We start from the raw sequence: 17,997 nt of genomic DNA, 5'->3' as shown, positions 1-17,997 counted from the left end.
AATTTAAGCTTTCAATTTCTTCAACATTTTCATTTAACTTCATCAAGATCTTACAATCTTATTCACATTTTCAGATGAGAAAAACAGATAATTAAAACTGTTGCAGTGTTCATACTTACCATCATTATAGTCTTGTTGATGATATGAAATATGGTATCTTCTGGGATAAGTCCCCCCCTTTCCAAATTTTTCAAATATTGGGATATCATACTCTACTAGAAAACAAAAGGATTCATTTCAAAATTTAAAATGTGACAAAAGCATGTTAAATTAATCACTTCGGTAATACAAACTTAAAATGGGTGAACATATCAGAGGATATGAAAGGTTGAAGCATCAGAGCAAAAAGAGATTTATAAAGCAAAATCACACAACTCACAAGAACTGAAAGGACCTCAATCAAAAGTCCCAAAGGATCAAGAATTCAACAGCTCAAGTGGTTTGCAAGCTCTTGCTTTAAAGAATGTTAGAGGACTAAAGCATGCCTTATTACTCCAGTTTTAAAAATACTTTCTAGAGAAGAATCTATTCCAAAGAATATAAATTAAAGTTGTATAAATACAAAAAGCTGTTGAATGAGTCAACACAGCTTGAATTACTAAAACACATTCAATAGATCCTGTTTTAAAATTTATTGAGGAGGAAAACTATAAGATAAGGGAAAAAGTCCCTCAAGCATAAATAATTGGTTAGAAGACAAGTACATAAGAAGGGAGGAAATAGTCAACAGTCCACAGGAATCTGGGCTAAAAACTCATGCAGTTTAATTATCCATGAATTCTCTGTACAGAACAAAAAACAGTGAATTGACAAAATCACTTTGAGAAATAAAACCAGCAGAATAAATAGAGAAGGCCCTTAAAGAGTCTATGTGACTGGACATTGCAGATGAAATTCAGTGTAGGTTTCCGTAAAGGTGTGATAGACTTCCAAAAAAGCAGCACCTGTACTCTTTGTATTAGCTGAGAAGAAAACTAAGTGCTGTAAAATACACTGAACAAAATTTTGGTCTACTCCATTTTAAAGAATTTAGTAGAACTGGAAAAAATTCAAAAGCACAGAGATGATCAAAGATACAAAACTGCTTCTCCATAAGGAATGTAGGCCTCTATATACTAGAAAAGCAACAGCTCAAAGGGAGCAAAGATGTCCATTAAAAAAAATCCAAAAAAATCCACAGGAAAAACTGTAACAGAAAACAAAACAAGCCTTAAAAAAGTCACAAAGCACATACTTCTTCATAAAACACAGTAAATTGCACAACTTTCCATTGCAACCTACAGCTGATGCTGAGAAAGCTTACACATACTGAAATAGAGACAAGAAAAATTTGTGGAAGGAAAGCAAATCTATCAAATCACAGAAGAACATCTTACATTTACAGAACCCTTGAGCAATATGTGACTAGGAATATATTCTGAGAAAGGAACACGACACATCTTTCTGTAGAAGCCCAGTACTGGTTGTGGCAGGAGCATCTAGGCCAGACGGACATTTTTTCTGCTTCTGTTACACATCAAATCATGATAATAAATATTGAATATGGAATTAATGACTACTGTCTATCCCACTGTTAACATACCAGAATATGCTATGGGGGGAAAAACCCAACAAATTCCCATAAAAAATACTGTAAGATGATCTTATTAGAAAAGTAACTGTAATGAACACAAATAAACTAGATTAGGATTATACAAAAGGCAAAGTAGTTTCTGACATTTCCAACTCTTGGTACTTATCTCTGCCACATGAATGTTTCTTACACAGTTTTATTTTTGTTTTTATTTAAAAGTGGTGCAATCTGTTAAGCATTCTCAAATTTTAAAAAGAAAAACTCACCATCACACATTTATCTGGATAAACCTTCAAAATCAAAACAAAAGCCTCAATGTATGTAATAGACTGAAGAAAAACAAAACCCCTTTGATTTACTGGAAACTAATTACTGTTCAACACCATAATTTTGTCGTGAAACATGACTGTGAGAAGACACTTCAGAGCACTTTCAAGGTTACCCACTGCACTTCACAGCCTGAACCTTGCACAACAACTTGGACTCAAGCCCAGAGTATTGTATGAAAAAAAGCATTCGTGGTGAGATTAATTTATAGGCACAGCACACAGCTCTCCATCCTTTAACTCTGCAGTGTTTTCAATTACAAAAGTTGTGAGCGCTTCAAAGCGATTATTATTTCACACAAAAGAAAACAAAGGCTCCATGTACTGTTTTTGGCTGGGATAGAGTTAATTTTCTTCCTAGTGGCTCTTATGGTGCTATATTTTGGATCTGTGGCCAAAACACTGTTCATAACATATTTTAGTTATTTCTGAAGCACATTTACACAGAATCAAGGAGCTGTTTTACTTCACATACTGCCCTGCCAGCTGGTAAAGTGGGCTGGGAAGCACAAGAAGCTGGGAAGGAACACAGCTGGGACAGCTGGCCCCAGCTGACTCAAGGGATATCCCATACTATTTGAGGTTTTGCTATGCAACAAAAGCTGGGAGAAAGATAGAGGATGGAAGGACACTCATAGTGATGGCGTTTGTCTTCCCAGGTAACCACTAGGAGTGATGAAGCCCTGCTTTCCTGGAAATGGCTGAACACCTGCCTGCTGATGGGAAGTGGTGAATGAATTCATGGTCTTGTTTTGCTTGTGTGTGTAGCTTTTGCTGTAGTATTCAAGTGCTTTTATTTTAACTCATGAGTTTTCTTACTTTTCCCCTTGGATTCTCTCCCTGATCTCACATGGGGGAGTGAGTGAGCAGCTGTGTGGGGCTTAGCTGCCTACTGGGTTTAAACCACACCACCTCCAAATAAAATAAATTAACCACAGTTACACACCAACTTAGAGATAGATATGACAGCCCAATTCAACTAAGTGTTGTATGTCCTTATGCACTGCAACATTTGTTCTTTTTAGAGGCAGATATACACTGCTATATTATACTACTTTATTATACTACACCCACTAGGAGTGGTGTCACTCACAATAATCTGGAAGAAATGTGAAATTTCTTGCATTTCCGTGCTATCTTTCACTGTGTACATTTGGTGTTGTTTTGCTCTCTTTCACCTTATTGTTTGTGTAATACAATACTTCCCCAATGTGAACATCTCTTCTAAGTCCTATTATTTGCAAGAGGAGCAGTTTTCTGGGAAGCTAGTGTGTCTCCAGTGATTTTTGCCTACCTGAAAATTCCTGATGGTTATCTGGATAGCTCTGTGCTCTTGGCATCCGAGACTTGGGATAGTTGTCCCTGGAAGTGTAAAAATACACAGAATCTAAAAACTACTGTTAATCTAGACTTACGCTTACTGTCCTCTTACTGATGAGAAGACACTGCTATACAGGCTGCTGCACCAGTTTACAAAGGTGGAACTCAATTCTGAAACTCAATACTAGTAGGTAACTGTAACAGTTGAGAATCAGTAACAAGGGCAAAGCTTGCTTATTGAGCTTAATGTTGGTAAGAAAGCAACAGACTCTGTTAATTAGCGATGATATTAGTAAAAAACATGAATTTTCACAAGTACAGCCACAAAGGAACACTGTTATGTTTAGCACCTTTATGGCTAAACACAAAGGTTTACAGACTGGCAAATTGGTTATACAGACTACAAAAACTCCTGAGGAAATTTAACCAAAGAAATGTAGAACCTTTTAATAAGCATTTCCTCTTCTCTCCAAGAAAGTCACAGGATTAAGAGAGTGATTTTATTGAGTTACAGAATGATGAAGAATTTTTTGGTTCTTACATAATCACATTGTTTCTTACCTACAGTTGGTATGTAACTCCCAGCCACCAAAAGGAATGGATGGGATTGCCAGTCAGAGCAATCGATAACAGTTTATTTCCATAAACATACCAAAACAGTGTCCTCCTTTTTCTGGGAACAATTTCTCTAATGGGTAACAGAAGCTAAATGGAGACACAAAACGTAGCTACATCTTTGTAGGAAATATTTAAATAGGGAGAAAAAAAAAAAAAAAAAAAGGAAAACAAACTAAGTAGAGGTGACAAATTAAGTAAATAAAAACAACCAAAAGAAGTTTTGAAAAAGAAATATGAGTTACATTAAGTTTGCTTTGTTCCCCCTTCTTCCACTCACTCCTATCCCACAAAAATCTTAAATTTGGCACTTAGGTAAAATTTCTTTTCTATGGAGCTACATTAAACACTGTGCATGTATAACCTACCACACTCAACCCACAAAATACCTTTCATGTCTATTGTCTTCTTGCTTGTGTCTGCTTGTGCAGACTTACTAAATTCAAAACCGTATTTATTAGATCAAAACTATTTGTGTCCTTGAACCACATACTCTGAAATGAAATAGTACTACTGAATAATACAGCTCTGATTAACTGCCACAGGCAGTGACCTCCAACTGTTCACCTTTCTGCCAATTAAATAAAATATTTATTTAGCAGTTTTATTTCTTTCACCGTTTGTAACAAACAAAGAGCAAATCTCCACATTAAACCCAAGGTTATTTGCCTGACCACCATAAACCAAACAGGAATATGTTCTACTTGACTTGGCTGGTGGACAGTGACCCCCTCAAAACACAAGAGTCTCCTCAGAGGTCAATCCAAAAAGACACCCCACAGCACACACCGTCTCTTGCTGACTGGTAGGCTTTAACAAAGAAAAAAAGGTTGAAAGTTTGCAACAGGAACAAGGGGAGAGGAACAGACAGTAACTGCAAAGGAAAGGATGGGATTGCCTGTTGAAGCCTGTAAATGACTCTACCCTCCTTCCTGAATTGGGTAGCCCCTGCTTTGGCAAAGGAAAGCCTACTTCATATGGCAGTGCCTAAGAACTGGAAATTTATTGGAGTGGCTCACTGCCAGGAATATATACCACATATATGAAAGACCTAGCAACACTTAGTAACAACCTTCAGTATATGTTTTTAGGATCTTAAATCTAAATTTTTGTGGTTTAAATACAAATCCTTAAAAAAAAAAAAAAAAAAAAAGCGCTACAGTATTTTCCATGTATTAGTAAGCAATTAAGTTTCAATAAGTTTTTATAAACATTCCAGATCTTACAAGGGAATTTCTGGAAGAAGTACTGTCACTCAAGAGGAGCTGTATTTTACAACTGAGACATTATGCAATCTAATAAAGATAATTAATTAATGTAAATAATTTTTACCCATCTAACGGGCTGTCAAGCGAGGGACAGCTTCCTGAGCCAGAGTTTTCAGGACTGCTCAAAGACAATGGATCCAGCATCTAATAAATAACAAACAGAAGAAGATCAACAAGTTCAAGTTGGTTTTTTTTTTGGTTTGGTTTGTTTTTTTTGTTTTGTTTTTTGTTTTTTGTTTTTTTTCTAAATAGCTAAGGGTTTTGCTATAAAACAGCAAACAACAGCTAACAGGAAACAAATCCAAATCAGATAAGAACTGGTAAAAACTGAGTGGAAAGCTGCATTAAAATGAGTTCCTTCCTAAAATGAAGTTTGTTTTGGTATATTGTATGACATCTATTATTTTCTATGAGTTGGATACCAGTCGTTTGCTGTAAATGAAGCAGTTATCCCTCCAATTTTTATGGTCTGAGCTGAATTTTAAAGGTCCTGGGCAAACACTTTGTCATACACGAATCAAGGATTTATTAAAGAAATAGTGTCCAGAAACTGAGTTTGCACTCTGCAAACCCCAACACTTAAATGAACTCTGCATTGGGGAGGACAACATTTACCACAGGTTCAGCATTTTTAATTCATCTTGTCTCATGCTGAACCATACTGATTATCTCTCTAACCCAATGCACTATGGCCCAACTGGCAGCACACGGGTTTTATCCCACCTCTTGTCTCTCAAAGAAAAGTGTGGGATCAGAGTGGAACTAGCTGTGCTCAGGCAGATCAACAGCAGAGCAGAGCAAAACCCTCCACTCTCAAATTCCCTTCTTGTCTTTGCTGGGCAGGCTGTGACACATAAAGGCAGCATGGCCAACACTTGTCAAGGTGATGTGGCAACGTAGACAGGAGAAAACAGAATTTGTGAGCCCACCACCCCAAACTGGCTCTTGAGGCTGCTTAGGCAGAACTAACCTGGCTTCTTATGAAAGTAAAATTCATCAATTTAAACCTGCTGACAGCTTACACAGCAGTGCATAGATGACAGGTTATATATTTCTGGAATACTTACGAGTGAATGGACATCCCAGGCTTAAGGGATCATCTGTCTGTCTGACCAGTCAGTGACCAGAAATTACTTTGCCCACACCAAAAGTAACTATTTCACGGGAATGAATCCAGACTCGGGCTGGATCTGACCACATGGCTATGATAATGAATAGCCCTGGTCTGGAAAGTAGGAGATTCAGTCTCTATTCTCAGCTCAGTCATTAAAATTGTGCAATAAACTGCACTATCCCTTTGCCTTTATTTTATCATCTGTCTCTCATTTAGTCAGCTCATAAAAACCATTGCCTCTTGCCATTTGTAAATATACTGCCAATGTCAACAACAACTTGAACTGATTTGTGTATGCAGCATTATTTTTCTTTCCTCCTTGAAACATCTCTTTTTCCATTGCCAATTCTGTGAGCAGTTACATTCCTGCTTCCTTTCCTGCTGTTTTGAAGGGCAATTTTTTATACTCAGAAAGTAGGGTTTTTATTTTTGCTAAGTATGCTGATATCTTACACTAATGCAGGTGAGTTAGAAGAAAAAATAACATACATTTGTGATCTTTACACACCAAAGAGTGAATTTGGGAAGTCTTTCAGAGCTTATTTATGCCAGGCCTACTGCCATCCCCTTGCCTCTACCTCAACACAGTATCTACTGCACAGAATCACAGAATATTCTGAGCTGGAAAGAATCCACAAGGATCATTGAGTCCAACTCTCAAGTATCAATTGAGTCCAAATAATTCTGACAGATCCAACTCTTTCTTAAAATCTCCTTTTAATTATCTGGAAAAGTTGCAAAACTGGTCTTGCTTACATATCATTCTCAGTAAAATAAAGAGGCTTGTGCTTTCTAATGTAGGCATCTCTGCTGTTACTTGTATTTATCACTATATCACACTATATTGTGGCAATTAAGGATATTATCGTCCTCCCTGTAACAGCATATTTAAAAAAATGAAGAGACAGAGGAAATAAAACCAACCAGGTTCTGCAAGACTAAGCAGCACAATTATTTCAACCTTACATCACCAATAGAGTTATCACCAGTTTTTTGCTGCTCTTCCTAATAATTCCATATTCTTTTTGAACAGCAGTATTTCATAAATAAACTTAAGAAAAACTTCAGTTTCAATAATCACAGACGTACCTGATCCATACTTTCTGGAATGAATTCACCCTCACTGTTGATACTGGTGAAGGACCCATTTCGAGCCACCTGATGCAGCTCATCTGGAATGTATCCTGGGGGAGGGGAACTCCTATCACGAGTATTAGAACCTTTTGAAAGAAAGGGCCGGTCAGAGTCTCTCTTATAACCCAGAATTCAAGCTTTAGTCAAATGCTTCACAGGCACTGAGCCTGCCTGGATCACTTCTTGCTTTAGGAATCCCCTAAATGCCTGTGCAATGAAAGACTTAAGATCTGCAATCCAGAAGTTACAAAAAATTTGGGGCAGAGTTGCCTCAATGACATTAAAGGGAATTTTCATTATACAGGAACAGAAATATAATTTGCCCACACATCTAGATAGGCAAATTCCTTCTCTTGAACAAAATCAAAATCCGAACGCTTCTACCCATGTAGCTTTCCAACTCTTTGAGAATTTCAGTTTTTCTTCCTTGAATATTAAGTCTGTAAGAATATAAATACATATATTCATAATAAATGCATAATAATTTAATTAAATTGTCTGGAAAAGTATTCATTAAGCTCTCTAGTCTCATAATTAAATTTGGAAGTTAACATCACCCTGCTTTAAAACATAAATAAGCAAAAAGGTTTTATCAATCCCAAAATCAGTATCTTAACCAAATGCTCACACGGTAAAAAAAATGGAGGTCATAAACTGAGCAAGGAAACATATGCTCTATAAGCACATTTTTCAGTAGCTTGTTCCCATATCAGAAAATGAAGGGGAGTACTAACATCAACTTTTTAGGTTACCTTAAAATAACTCTACATATACTTATTTAATTGTGGGGTTTTTTTTGACGATTTCTGTATTATATATATTTAAAACACTATTGTCTTAATATTCAAAATCTACTCCCTCAAGCTAAAATTCTATAGTAGTCATTGATGAGTAGAAGAGACAGTCCATGTTAAGAGCAAAGTTTTCATGAAGAGAATACTACAAAAGACATTTTTAAAATTAAAGCTGTTGAAATGTGCAGCTTACCTATTACAGACAGTCGCCTTTTCCTGTCTGTCACACCAAACACTGTATTATCTAAATCTTCCAGTGAGGGCAAGGGTTCGACGTTATTTACACTGGGTGACTGAAAATGCATAAGTAGTACAACCTGCAGTTACTGTTTTACATTCCTGACAATGAAATACTTTGTAAACTTTACCAGCTTCCTGCAGTACATTCCATTTTTTAAGCAGACAAACAAGCAGCTTGTCAATTTACATCACAATTCATCTATTTTAGTAGCTCATTCGTAGTATTTACAATTCATTTTCAATATGTACCAGTACATAAATCCTATGAATATCAATGCCAAGATTTGCTAGATAATACCAAAATATCTCACCATTTAGTCTATAGACCACTAGTCTTTGCTACAACAAATACTGAACTTCCCACACATGACTTAAAGAACAGTTTCAAATAACTACCATTACTTAAATCCTGGATGCTTTTTTCATACATAGGCTCACCTTTCTACCACTGTAGGGTAGGCAAACAAAAAGACAGGAACAGTATCTAGTAAAGAGCTAAACCCGAGTCAGTAGAAAATGCTACTGGATGCTTAAAGTGAAATGAAGGAGCAATCAGTATTCAATTGAGAAAACACCATCTTTAAGAAAATATACAAATTATACTTCATTACGAAAACTGAGGAAAAAGACATTTAGCATGTCTACTCATACCTGTGTATTTCCATGTATTACAAGCAGTATCTTGAGACTCTTCATATGTACACTACGGTCAAGTAGTTCAACAGCTTTGTCCAGGTCATCCTGGGTGGTTAATGGAATTACAAGCTACAAAAGAAGGGGCAGGGGAAAAAAAGTTTTGAATAGGGCACAAGAAAGAAATGAGGCCTTCAAGTGCAGAAAAACAAAAAGAATCTTTCCTTTCATAGCAAACAACTTGAAAATAAACCTTATTAAATGACCCCATAAGTAAGTATTAAAAATTCTGGAGTTCAACCTTAACTCTTCCTTCAGATTCCTCTACTAAGTGGAACAAATCTTCACAAGAAGCAACCATTTTGCATATATAGAACTTAAATATCCAAAAGTTTCAGAAAAATAGGTACAATTGGGTCAATGCCTAAATTAACACAAGTCTGTAAGATAAACAAAAGTCCTATTTCATAAAGTATAAAGTAGATTTTTCTGTCTCGAGTATTACAAATAAACTTGTTTAAATTCGTCTCACTAACTGAATTTCTCCACTGAAAAACAGCATTTGTTAAGGAAGATGTGATTCATGTGCAACAACTTTAGTCCTCACTAGAATCTTACTTGGATCTAATTGACTAGAATTAACTTGGCATACACATATCTTTAGAACAGAAAACTATACCACTAATGTGCAGCTGAGATCTGAATTCTACAACAATTAAAATTAGGCTCCAACAATTAAAATTAGGCTCAGGAGTGTAAGTTATAGCTTCTGCTTGTAACAAAGGAATAACAGAATACAGATTTTTAAATCTGTTGTACTTGTAGAATAACTCTATTCTACTATTTTAAATCTATTCTACTCAGCCAATGATGCTTAAATACAACACCACTCATACAATACAGTACTTTTTATGCAAAAAGAGATGGCACTGGGGAGGAAGATCTTGACAAAATGAAGAGTATGCTTATTTGTTAAATTGCACTTTTAATACTAGTGACACATTATTACCATTGCATTTCTGAAAGGTGATGGGATGATTTGCCAACTAGTGCAGAAGGCAAGAGGCAAAAAAACCTACTCAAATGCCAAAATATCTACTAGGGAAGGAGCTGAGGCTAAAGCATTATGAAGGGCCATTTCACCTCACCTTCCTAACCTCCAAAAACCTTCTGTTGGAATTCTTAATTATGAGGACTGGTTTCACAGAAGTACCTAGTAATGTAGTTGAGTAACCAACAAACAGCAATCACTGGCATTTTCTTCTGCAAGGATGCAGAGTAGATACAGCAGTTACATTGTGCTTAACCACGCAGATAAATAAGCCTTCACTCGCTTTGCTGACTCAATGCAAAAGCCAGATGTAACCTCTAAGAATGGATCCTGCATCTGTAATATGTTTGCTATTAATAATTCCATCCCTACTCTAAAGGAAAGCCAGAAGTAATATTGATCAGGCATAAGTGGCTTGACAGTGCTGGCCCTGTTACCAAGAAATCTGCAGGAACCAGACACTTTAGAGGAGCAACAGTTAAGCCTAGTTCTCCAATCTATGTATTATCTAAATGCAGCATTCTACCAATTACCAAACAAGATTAATCCTTAAGAAAATTATCTACAAAAAAGGACAAATGCTATTTCAAATTTACAAACTGACAAAGTTCAAAGAGGTAAAGAATTTCCCAAGGTTACGAAACAGGACTGTGGCAGATCAGGAAGACAATTTATCCATTCCTCAACAAGTTGGAGGCATCATTATAATACTACATCAATAGTAGGCATCAATATTATACTACTCATGAAACATTTCATGCATTTCCTGCCTATCTTAATTTGGACAGACTCCATGTTTGAGAAACACACATACACACATTAGAAATCTGGGGTTTTGTCACAGGAGTAAGTTTGGTGACAGAAGTGGCTCTGACTCCTTACAAGAGCAAATTTCAGCCTTAAAATTATCAATGTCAAAGGTAAGAAATTAGAGGACACAGAATATTACCTCATTATTGCTGTAATGTAAATCCATAGTCTGTCCAAAAGCAACTTTAGCTTTGGCTGCAAGATCTTCAAGTTTAACAGGCCTTGGTAATTGCAGGATCCTGAAACACAATTTAAGTTATAAAGAATTTCCATCCATTCCTCTGAAAATCTGGCAACTCATTACTTAAGAACTATGTCAGAACTATCTCAGAACTAAATTTATTACTAAAAAGACCATAGGAGACTACACTTTATTCTCTGTCCTCCCTATTTTGAGACTTTCTTTTGAGAAGAAAGAAAAGCAGTGAAAAATCTAAAAGGGATAATAAGATATAGAATTAGATTTCACTGCAAGTATTTTGCTTGCTTAATGCTTTGCAAGCCTCCATTTCAGAGGGAAGTTCTTAGAAACGTCTACATTTTTCCACTTTAGAAAACTAAATGGAGTTTAGTTAGTATTATAACAATGGAGTACCATAGGACAATGACAAACATAGGCATCAGAAAGGAATTACTCCTGTAGTCTGATTTTTTGGAAATCTGAAAGGCTATCTTACCTGAGGAAGGTACTAATGCCACCATGTTTACCACAATGAACTACACACTCAAACTGCCCAGTCCATCACTAACTGTGCTTCAAATGTGCTCCTGTAAGAATGGTGCAGTTGTAGGTCAACAGCTTAGATTTAACTCAATGTCCCAACAAACCAATTAATCCAAACTGCCAATAACTAACCTTTTACTGTAGAAAACCATTTTGAGCATACAACGCCATTAAACAAAAAGGAGCCTTTAATAGTGACTAAGCTATTAAGATACATTTAATTCACATGTAAAAAAGAAAGAGCACTCAAATTTTGTGAAGTAGATAAGTTACCTGTTCCTTTCATCAGTAGTTCAGTCAGTAGTATAGTGATTTGGGGGACAATTTTCTCACTGAAATGAGGCTAGAAACCAGGCTGCTTCCAATTAAAAATTACTTTTAAAAAATCTTTTTTAAAAATACCCTAAAAAACCAAACAAATCAACGCCCAAAAAAATCAACTAACACCAATTCTCACTGTAACTAACAATTTGGGCAGCAAGCCTGCAACTGTACCCATCTCACTACATGCTCCTTGGAACAAAGTGCCATATTCACCACTGAAATCAAATCTGGAATCACTTCTCTTTCTCACTTCCCTTTTTTAAAAACTAGTGAGAAAGCCATTGCATAACTTTTCTTTCCTGCATGATTTCTTTACTCGCTCACTAGAGCTACATGCTCAGCCAAACAGAAGTGAGCAATGAGCCTAGGCTGCCCAGTACCCCATGGCAAGTAGGCTTTTCATAATAGAGTGAGGCCCATGAGCATAAAAACTTGGGAAAGGTATCTTTCCAAGCACTGACTTGATGCTTATATTAATACTGAATGGGTTAACTTAGTGTTCTGTGAAAGTGAAATACGATGAACTGCAAAACACACCATTTGTGCAGACTGGCAGCAAGTAAACATTCCTCTGTTTTAAGTGCATACTTCCTCTTACTTCACAAGAAATTATTAGGTAGATGAGACCTCAATTCTCAAAACTTTCAAAAATACTTATATCCTCCAAATTACTTAGAAAACTCAACCATTATTGATGCACTTTTACATGTGATGTTCAGAGAGGTGACGGGAAGAAGCTGAAGAATGCTGGTACCTAGGGAACACTGTTTTTTCACTGCTACATGTGAAGAGAGGGTACATACTATAGCCAGCATTGATGCACTCAACTGTTGCACATCACACTAAAGACCGCCCAGAACCAGTATAGATTATTGAAGATAATTTTACTTAAAGAATTTACTATTTCTCTTGAGAAACAGCATGCCTAAGATATTACTTGTTTTTCTGTAAGTACTTTCAAAGATCTTATTCTATAATAATTCCTCTATAGATAGAATGAAATTTCACACCTTCAGGAAGTGACAGGCAAAATGAATTGTCAACAAACCAGTTCTGCATGGAATTACACATCAAATTCTGTAAAAGCTTTTGAGCAGCCACCAGAGAAGAGATTATATAGAGACAGATGTTAGTATACTTTCAGCAGGTGCATCATCCACCTCTCACAAACAAAATGTAAATAAAATTTAACTGATTAAATGAAAACAATCTGAGCCTAATAATTTTTCTCTTACACTTGACAGACTGGCACCCCCGAAGCACAATCCAACCTCTTCCTCTGGGTATTAATAAATTATCCCACATTTATTACCTACACACTGAAGGACAAAGAATTATTTTCTGGTCTATTCAAACTTTAAGTCTATTTCAACGACCTCAAGTAATATTCAAGGCTACAAACATCTATCTGAAGAGTAACCAATGAAGGACAGTACACTGAACATAGTTACAGGATGATATCTAGGTGTTTTAAACCCACACTTTAAACCATTAATTCTCTTTAAATTGTGTTCATATAAGAATTAAATTTAACCTCAAAGAAAAAAAAAACCTTAGCGATCTGAAACATTTCAAACTGCTAATTGGAAACTTTATGACAGGATCACAACAAAATTTTATAAACAAACAGACAAGACTGTTTTTCCTCACCTTTTTTCACCTCGATGTTCAAATTTGACTCTAACATCGTTCTGTAAGAAAAGAGTAAAGGAACCACTGTAAGCATGTTATTACCTCTTTTGATGAAGCTCATGAACTCCCATTCAATACTCCTACACTAGAACTAAATTCCATAGTAATTTTCTGTCCTTTTCAATATATCAAGTATTTTAACAAGCTATTTCTGCTGAGGTACATGATAGAGGCTTAAAGAGTTAAAAACCAAAAATTATTTAAAAAAATCTGCATTGTTAAAATACAAACTTATTCTGAAGTACAGTGAATGCCTCTGTAAATAACCATATTATTTTCTATCAATACATGTTAATATTATATATAACATATTTATGACTTCAAATTTAATGTGGAACTGGTTATCCAAGAATTCTCTATCCTGAATAGGCAGATAGATTTAGCTACCAATAATGTGTTTGTAAGTACACTTCGCAGCTGAGTGTTCCAGGCCTAGGAAACATATCATGTTTCATAAGCATTACCACAGAAACCCATGCATGTAATTAAGCCAGCAGTCATGCAATACACGTCCCAATAACCACCTCTCTATATATTTGCAGTTACATGGAAATAACACTGCTTTGCAAGATCATAATTTTAAGAATCAAATGGTATGAGAAACTATTGAAGGAAAAAACACATGCACATTCAACACAAAAAATCCCCACATAAATGCATTCAACCCCAAAATTTATCTAAGTAACAGTGTTTCATCTTCCAAAAGAATTGATTTTCAAATTATTATTTTCAAAATCCACAAATTGAAACCGTGATAAACATTTTTCATAACTTTCTAAACATGGATTAGACAATACGTGCATGTTACCACAACATCTAAAGTCACAGCTTAGATGTAAGTTTCATGACAGTAGGAAAGCACCACGGTGTTACACACTGAACTCCCACAACTTTTAAAGCACAGAATGAAAATTACGTTGACATTTGATTTTGACAGTTTAAGAGCCAAATATATCTGCATATTTTGATTTTTATAAGGTTAAAATAAGCACAAACTGAAGTTATTGAACCATAAATTAAGGATCAAATCAAATAAACACGCAGTTAACTCAATTTGGGTAGAAGTCTACATCCTCTCCTAATCTCTCCATATAGTAGTTCAAACCTATCAACTAAGTATTTACTACTTTTCTCTCTGTGTTCAGTATCTATGGAAAAAACCCGCAGCTGGAAAGAACTCTTTATTTCCTGCACATGAACAAGAAATTGAGGCCAAAGATGCAGCGAAAAGAATTTAAGCATACTTCTGCTGCTGTACTGACGTTCTTTGGTGTCATATAGGTGACAACTGGGTAATCTACTAAATCTATAAAATTATTCCATGGTATTTTAAATAGCGTAGTTCCGATATAATAATAACAACGAATATAAAATCACTTTACATATGGTGTAAATACCTCTATAATCTTCAATTCATGTATTCATGATCTGCTCTGAAATGCCACCATTTCATTTGGCTGCTAATGCAAGAATATGAACAAAGAAAATGGCAGCACACGTGGGAGACTAATAGCTCATTCTGGTATGCTCACTGGTCTGGCAAGAAAAATAATTACAGAAGTCACAGCAGGACATTCCATGTTCAGTACATTAGTGAGGATATTGAAGATTACCTGTTTTTTAGGTGAAGACGACTTTGGCTTTCCTGCTTCTTGCTGGGGCAATACAGGACGACTGGCCTTATGAAGCACAGCCAAATCCTGCATGATTGAATTCAAAGCTTGCTGCTCATCTGCTCAGAGAAAACAAGTGTAAAAGACTGTTACTTTTGAAGGGCATTTACTGTCTCATTTCACAGTTAGACAGGCGTTAGTCAAAAATCTAGAAGTCTGCATTACACTTCAATACATAATTCCCAAAAAAAAAAAAAATCACTGCTGCATTGTAAACATTTTTATTTATCATTAACAGTGCTTAAGGAAATAAACAGCTTAATCAGTAACCCAAATTCAATAACAAGTTTAAAAAAACTGAAGTCATAACAAAGATTGAACTTTACTCAACTGTAGGCTGTATTAATAAGAGAAACGGGATGCAGGGGAAAGCCTCGTCTACTTCAATTCAAACAATATCCATAGTTGAGATGTTTACTAGAGATCATATTTCCCACTCCTTTCCATAAAATAAAGAATAAAAAGCAAGTTCTTCTTCTGTAATAAATAAAATAAAAAACAATTTCTCCTCTGTCCTGAACAGGTATGGTCATGCCCATGAGTGGCAACAAACTCCCACACCTCAACTGCCTGAGCATCTGCTGATAGCCCACACAGCATAATAAAAATCCATAACAAAAACCCCACCACCAAAAAAAAAAAAAAAAAAAAACCAAAAAAAACCAAAAAAACCCAAAAAAAACCCCAAACAAACAAAAAAAAACCACCACAGAACTTTTCCAGGACTGGAAATACAGAGGACTTTTGGGATTTAAAGGAAGAATTTGCAAGGGGAATCAGAAGCATTGAACCCAGGGAACAATGTAGGGGTTCAATGCTACGTAACTCCAGTATCAAGCTGACAAAAAAATCCTAAATCCTGCAACCTGCTGCAGCTGTGATGTCCTGATGTCAGGATAGACATTATTTGCCCTAGAACTGGAATGCTCATTTAGACCGGAAAGTGCTTAGGAGATGAAAAGCCTGTACATCCATCATTAAGAGTAATTTATTTCTAATATTTTATATTCATTCCATGTCACAGCAGTAGTACTACACTTCACATGTATCTAGAACACTGGATAACAAAATTTATTTCCAGAGGTGTTGACTGTGTGCCCTCATGCTCTTTCACAATGGATTTGTTTGCTGAAGAATTCATTGCTAAATGCTGTGATTTACAAAGAACCATATTTCTCAAACATGGACCTGAGAAAAGTTCAGCATTTAAAGCAGCAAGCAAGCATCCCATGTATTCAGCAACAATGAGAATTCCTTCGCATTCTACTAAAATATAACAAAATATATTTATCATATAATGAAATTGTGGGATTTATGTATTCTAATTTAATAGATTCCTTATAGAACAGAAATCTGGTCTGAAAACGAGTAACTTGATCATCACTCATGCTGTCATTACTCATAACTCTAATAAGATATGCAAATCTATAAAAGCAAGTTTTACCAGCAATATTTAACAGCAGAACTAAAGGTGTTCTTGCAGCTACATTATTAATTTCTCACACTAAAACACGCTTCAAAATTTGCCACAATTAAAATAGTTGAACTATTTTATTGTCTTATGGCCTATTCTAGTGCTCAGCAATGCAAAAAATAAAATAATGCTTTAGCAGTTGGTTGGAATTTTCAGTGGTTACTAGATTGCATATTTTATACAAAAGAAATCAAAGTACTGTGGCAAAGCATCTAAAGTTACCAAATATCCAATATTTAGTAAAATAATCATAAAAATGTTTAGTAAAAGAATCAAAACCAATCACGTCTCTCACACAAAATGTCAGAGAATATCAGAAATCTGAAGAGTGCTGTATTCCCAGACCGAGCAACTTGACTATTAAGTGTAAGGTTAGAAAAAATTGGCAAAACATTAAAAGATAAACAAAAACAATACAAAAATGTTTGTGGCGTGGTTGATTGGTCTGCCGGGATTTTTTGGAGAGGGAGCACCAAGAAATTATTACAGTAACACCATGGTCAACTCACTAAAAACACACATCTTGAAAAATTGACATGCAATTTAAAGTAATACAAATGTGCCACATAACAAGTCCAACCATCTGCACAGGAGTGGCTTTGCACTGTAATGACGCAAGGCAATAATATAAAACTCTTACATGCAGATTTTGTGTTTTGAGTTTGATTCTTTCTAACATTAGCATTACCACTTAGTGGACAATAAGTATTGCTCAGTACACTAATACCATGAATCTCAATTTCCTAAACTTGAATCTCTAAGTTATCATGTGATGAGGGGAAAGTACTACGCTATAAGGAAAGAAAAAAATTCCAACCAACAACAACAAAACCAAAAGCAACCAAAAACCCACAAAACCTCAAAAGGAATATTTTCAATACTAGTGAAGCTGCTGAACACTGCCTTTCATATATAGATGGTACATTGTGTCAAACAGCCAAAGCACATTTCCCAGGAATTGTAGTAAGTTTTTATGTTAAGTTACACAGAAGACTTACCCATTATGGCAGTGAGTCTGAAAACTCAAACTTCAGGGAAATGGTTGCTTCATCAGCATTATTTTATTTCCTAAAATGCAAAATCAAAACCCCCACAATTACAAAAGTTATCACAGCCATGTAAAACAGTCAACTCTTCACAGTTTTTCTAAGATTCTACATAGCAAACACACATATAAACTACAAATAAGCTTGCATAAGGCACACATACGATGCATGGAGAAAACAGATATT

At 35.5% G+C, this 17,997-nt stretch overlaps 1 protein-coding gene across 2 annotated transcripts in view; it reads right to left on the bottom strand.

The window, feature by feature from the left end:
• MAP3K2 (mitogen-activated protein kinase kinase kinase 2) overlaps window positions 1–17,997 on the bottom strand; it is a 50,803-nt gene that overhangs the window by 16,401 nt on the left and 16,405 nt on the right. The window contains exons 2-11 of one of the 2 annotated variants that reach the window (XM_066323015.1): window positions 17,764–17,833; window positions 15,232–15,350; window positions 13,577–13,617; window positions 11,018–11,117; window positions 9,036–9,149; window positions 8,338–8,437; window positions 7,306–7,436; window positions 5,167–5,246; window positions 3,194–3,261; window positions 120–215 (exon numbers count right to left, since the gene is read on the bottom strand). In XM_066323015.1, coding sequence (XP_066179112.1) covers window positions 120–215; window positions 3,194–3,261; window positions 5,167–5,246; window positions 7,306–7,436; window positions 8,338–8,437; window positions 9,036–9,149; window positions 11,018–11,117; window positions 13,577–13,617; window positions 15,232–15,350; window positions 17,764–17,767 — 853 coding nt within the window. In that variant the 5' untranslated portion in view covers window positions 17,768–17,833. The remainder of the gene's footprint in view (window positions 1–119; window positions 216–3,193; window positions 3,262–5,166; window positions 5,247–7,305; window positions 7,437–8,337; window positions 8,438–9,035; window positions 9,150–11,017; window positions 11,118–13,576; window positions 13,618–15,231; window positions 15,351–17,763; window positions 17,834–17,997) is intronic. The other variant, XM_066323016.1, reaches the window with a different exon arrangement.

The sequence above is a fragment of the Sylvia atricapilla genome, chromosome 7 (genome assembly GCF_009819655.1).
Source record: "Sylvia atricapilla isolate bSylAtr1 chromosome 7, bSylAtr1.pri, whole genome shotgun sequence".
In the NCBI taxonomy this organism is placed as follows: Eukaryota; Metazoa; Chordata; class Aves; order Passeriformes; family Sylviidae; genus Sylvia; species Sylvia atricapilla.
This window is presented reverse-complemented; position numbering and strand designations above follow the sequence as displayed.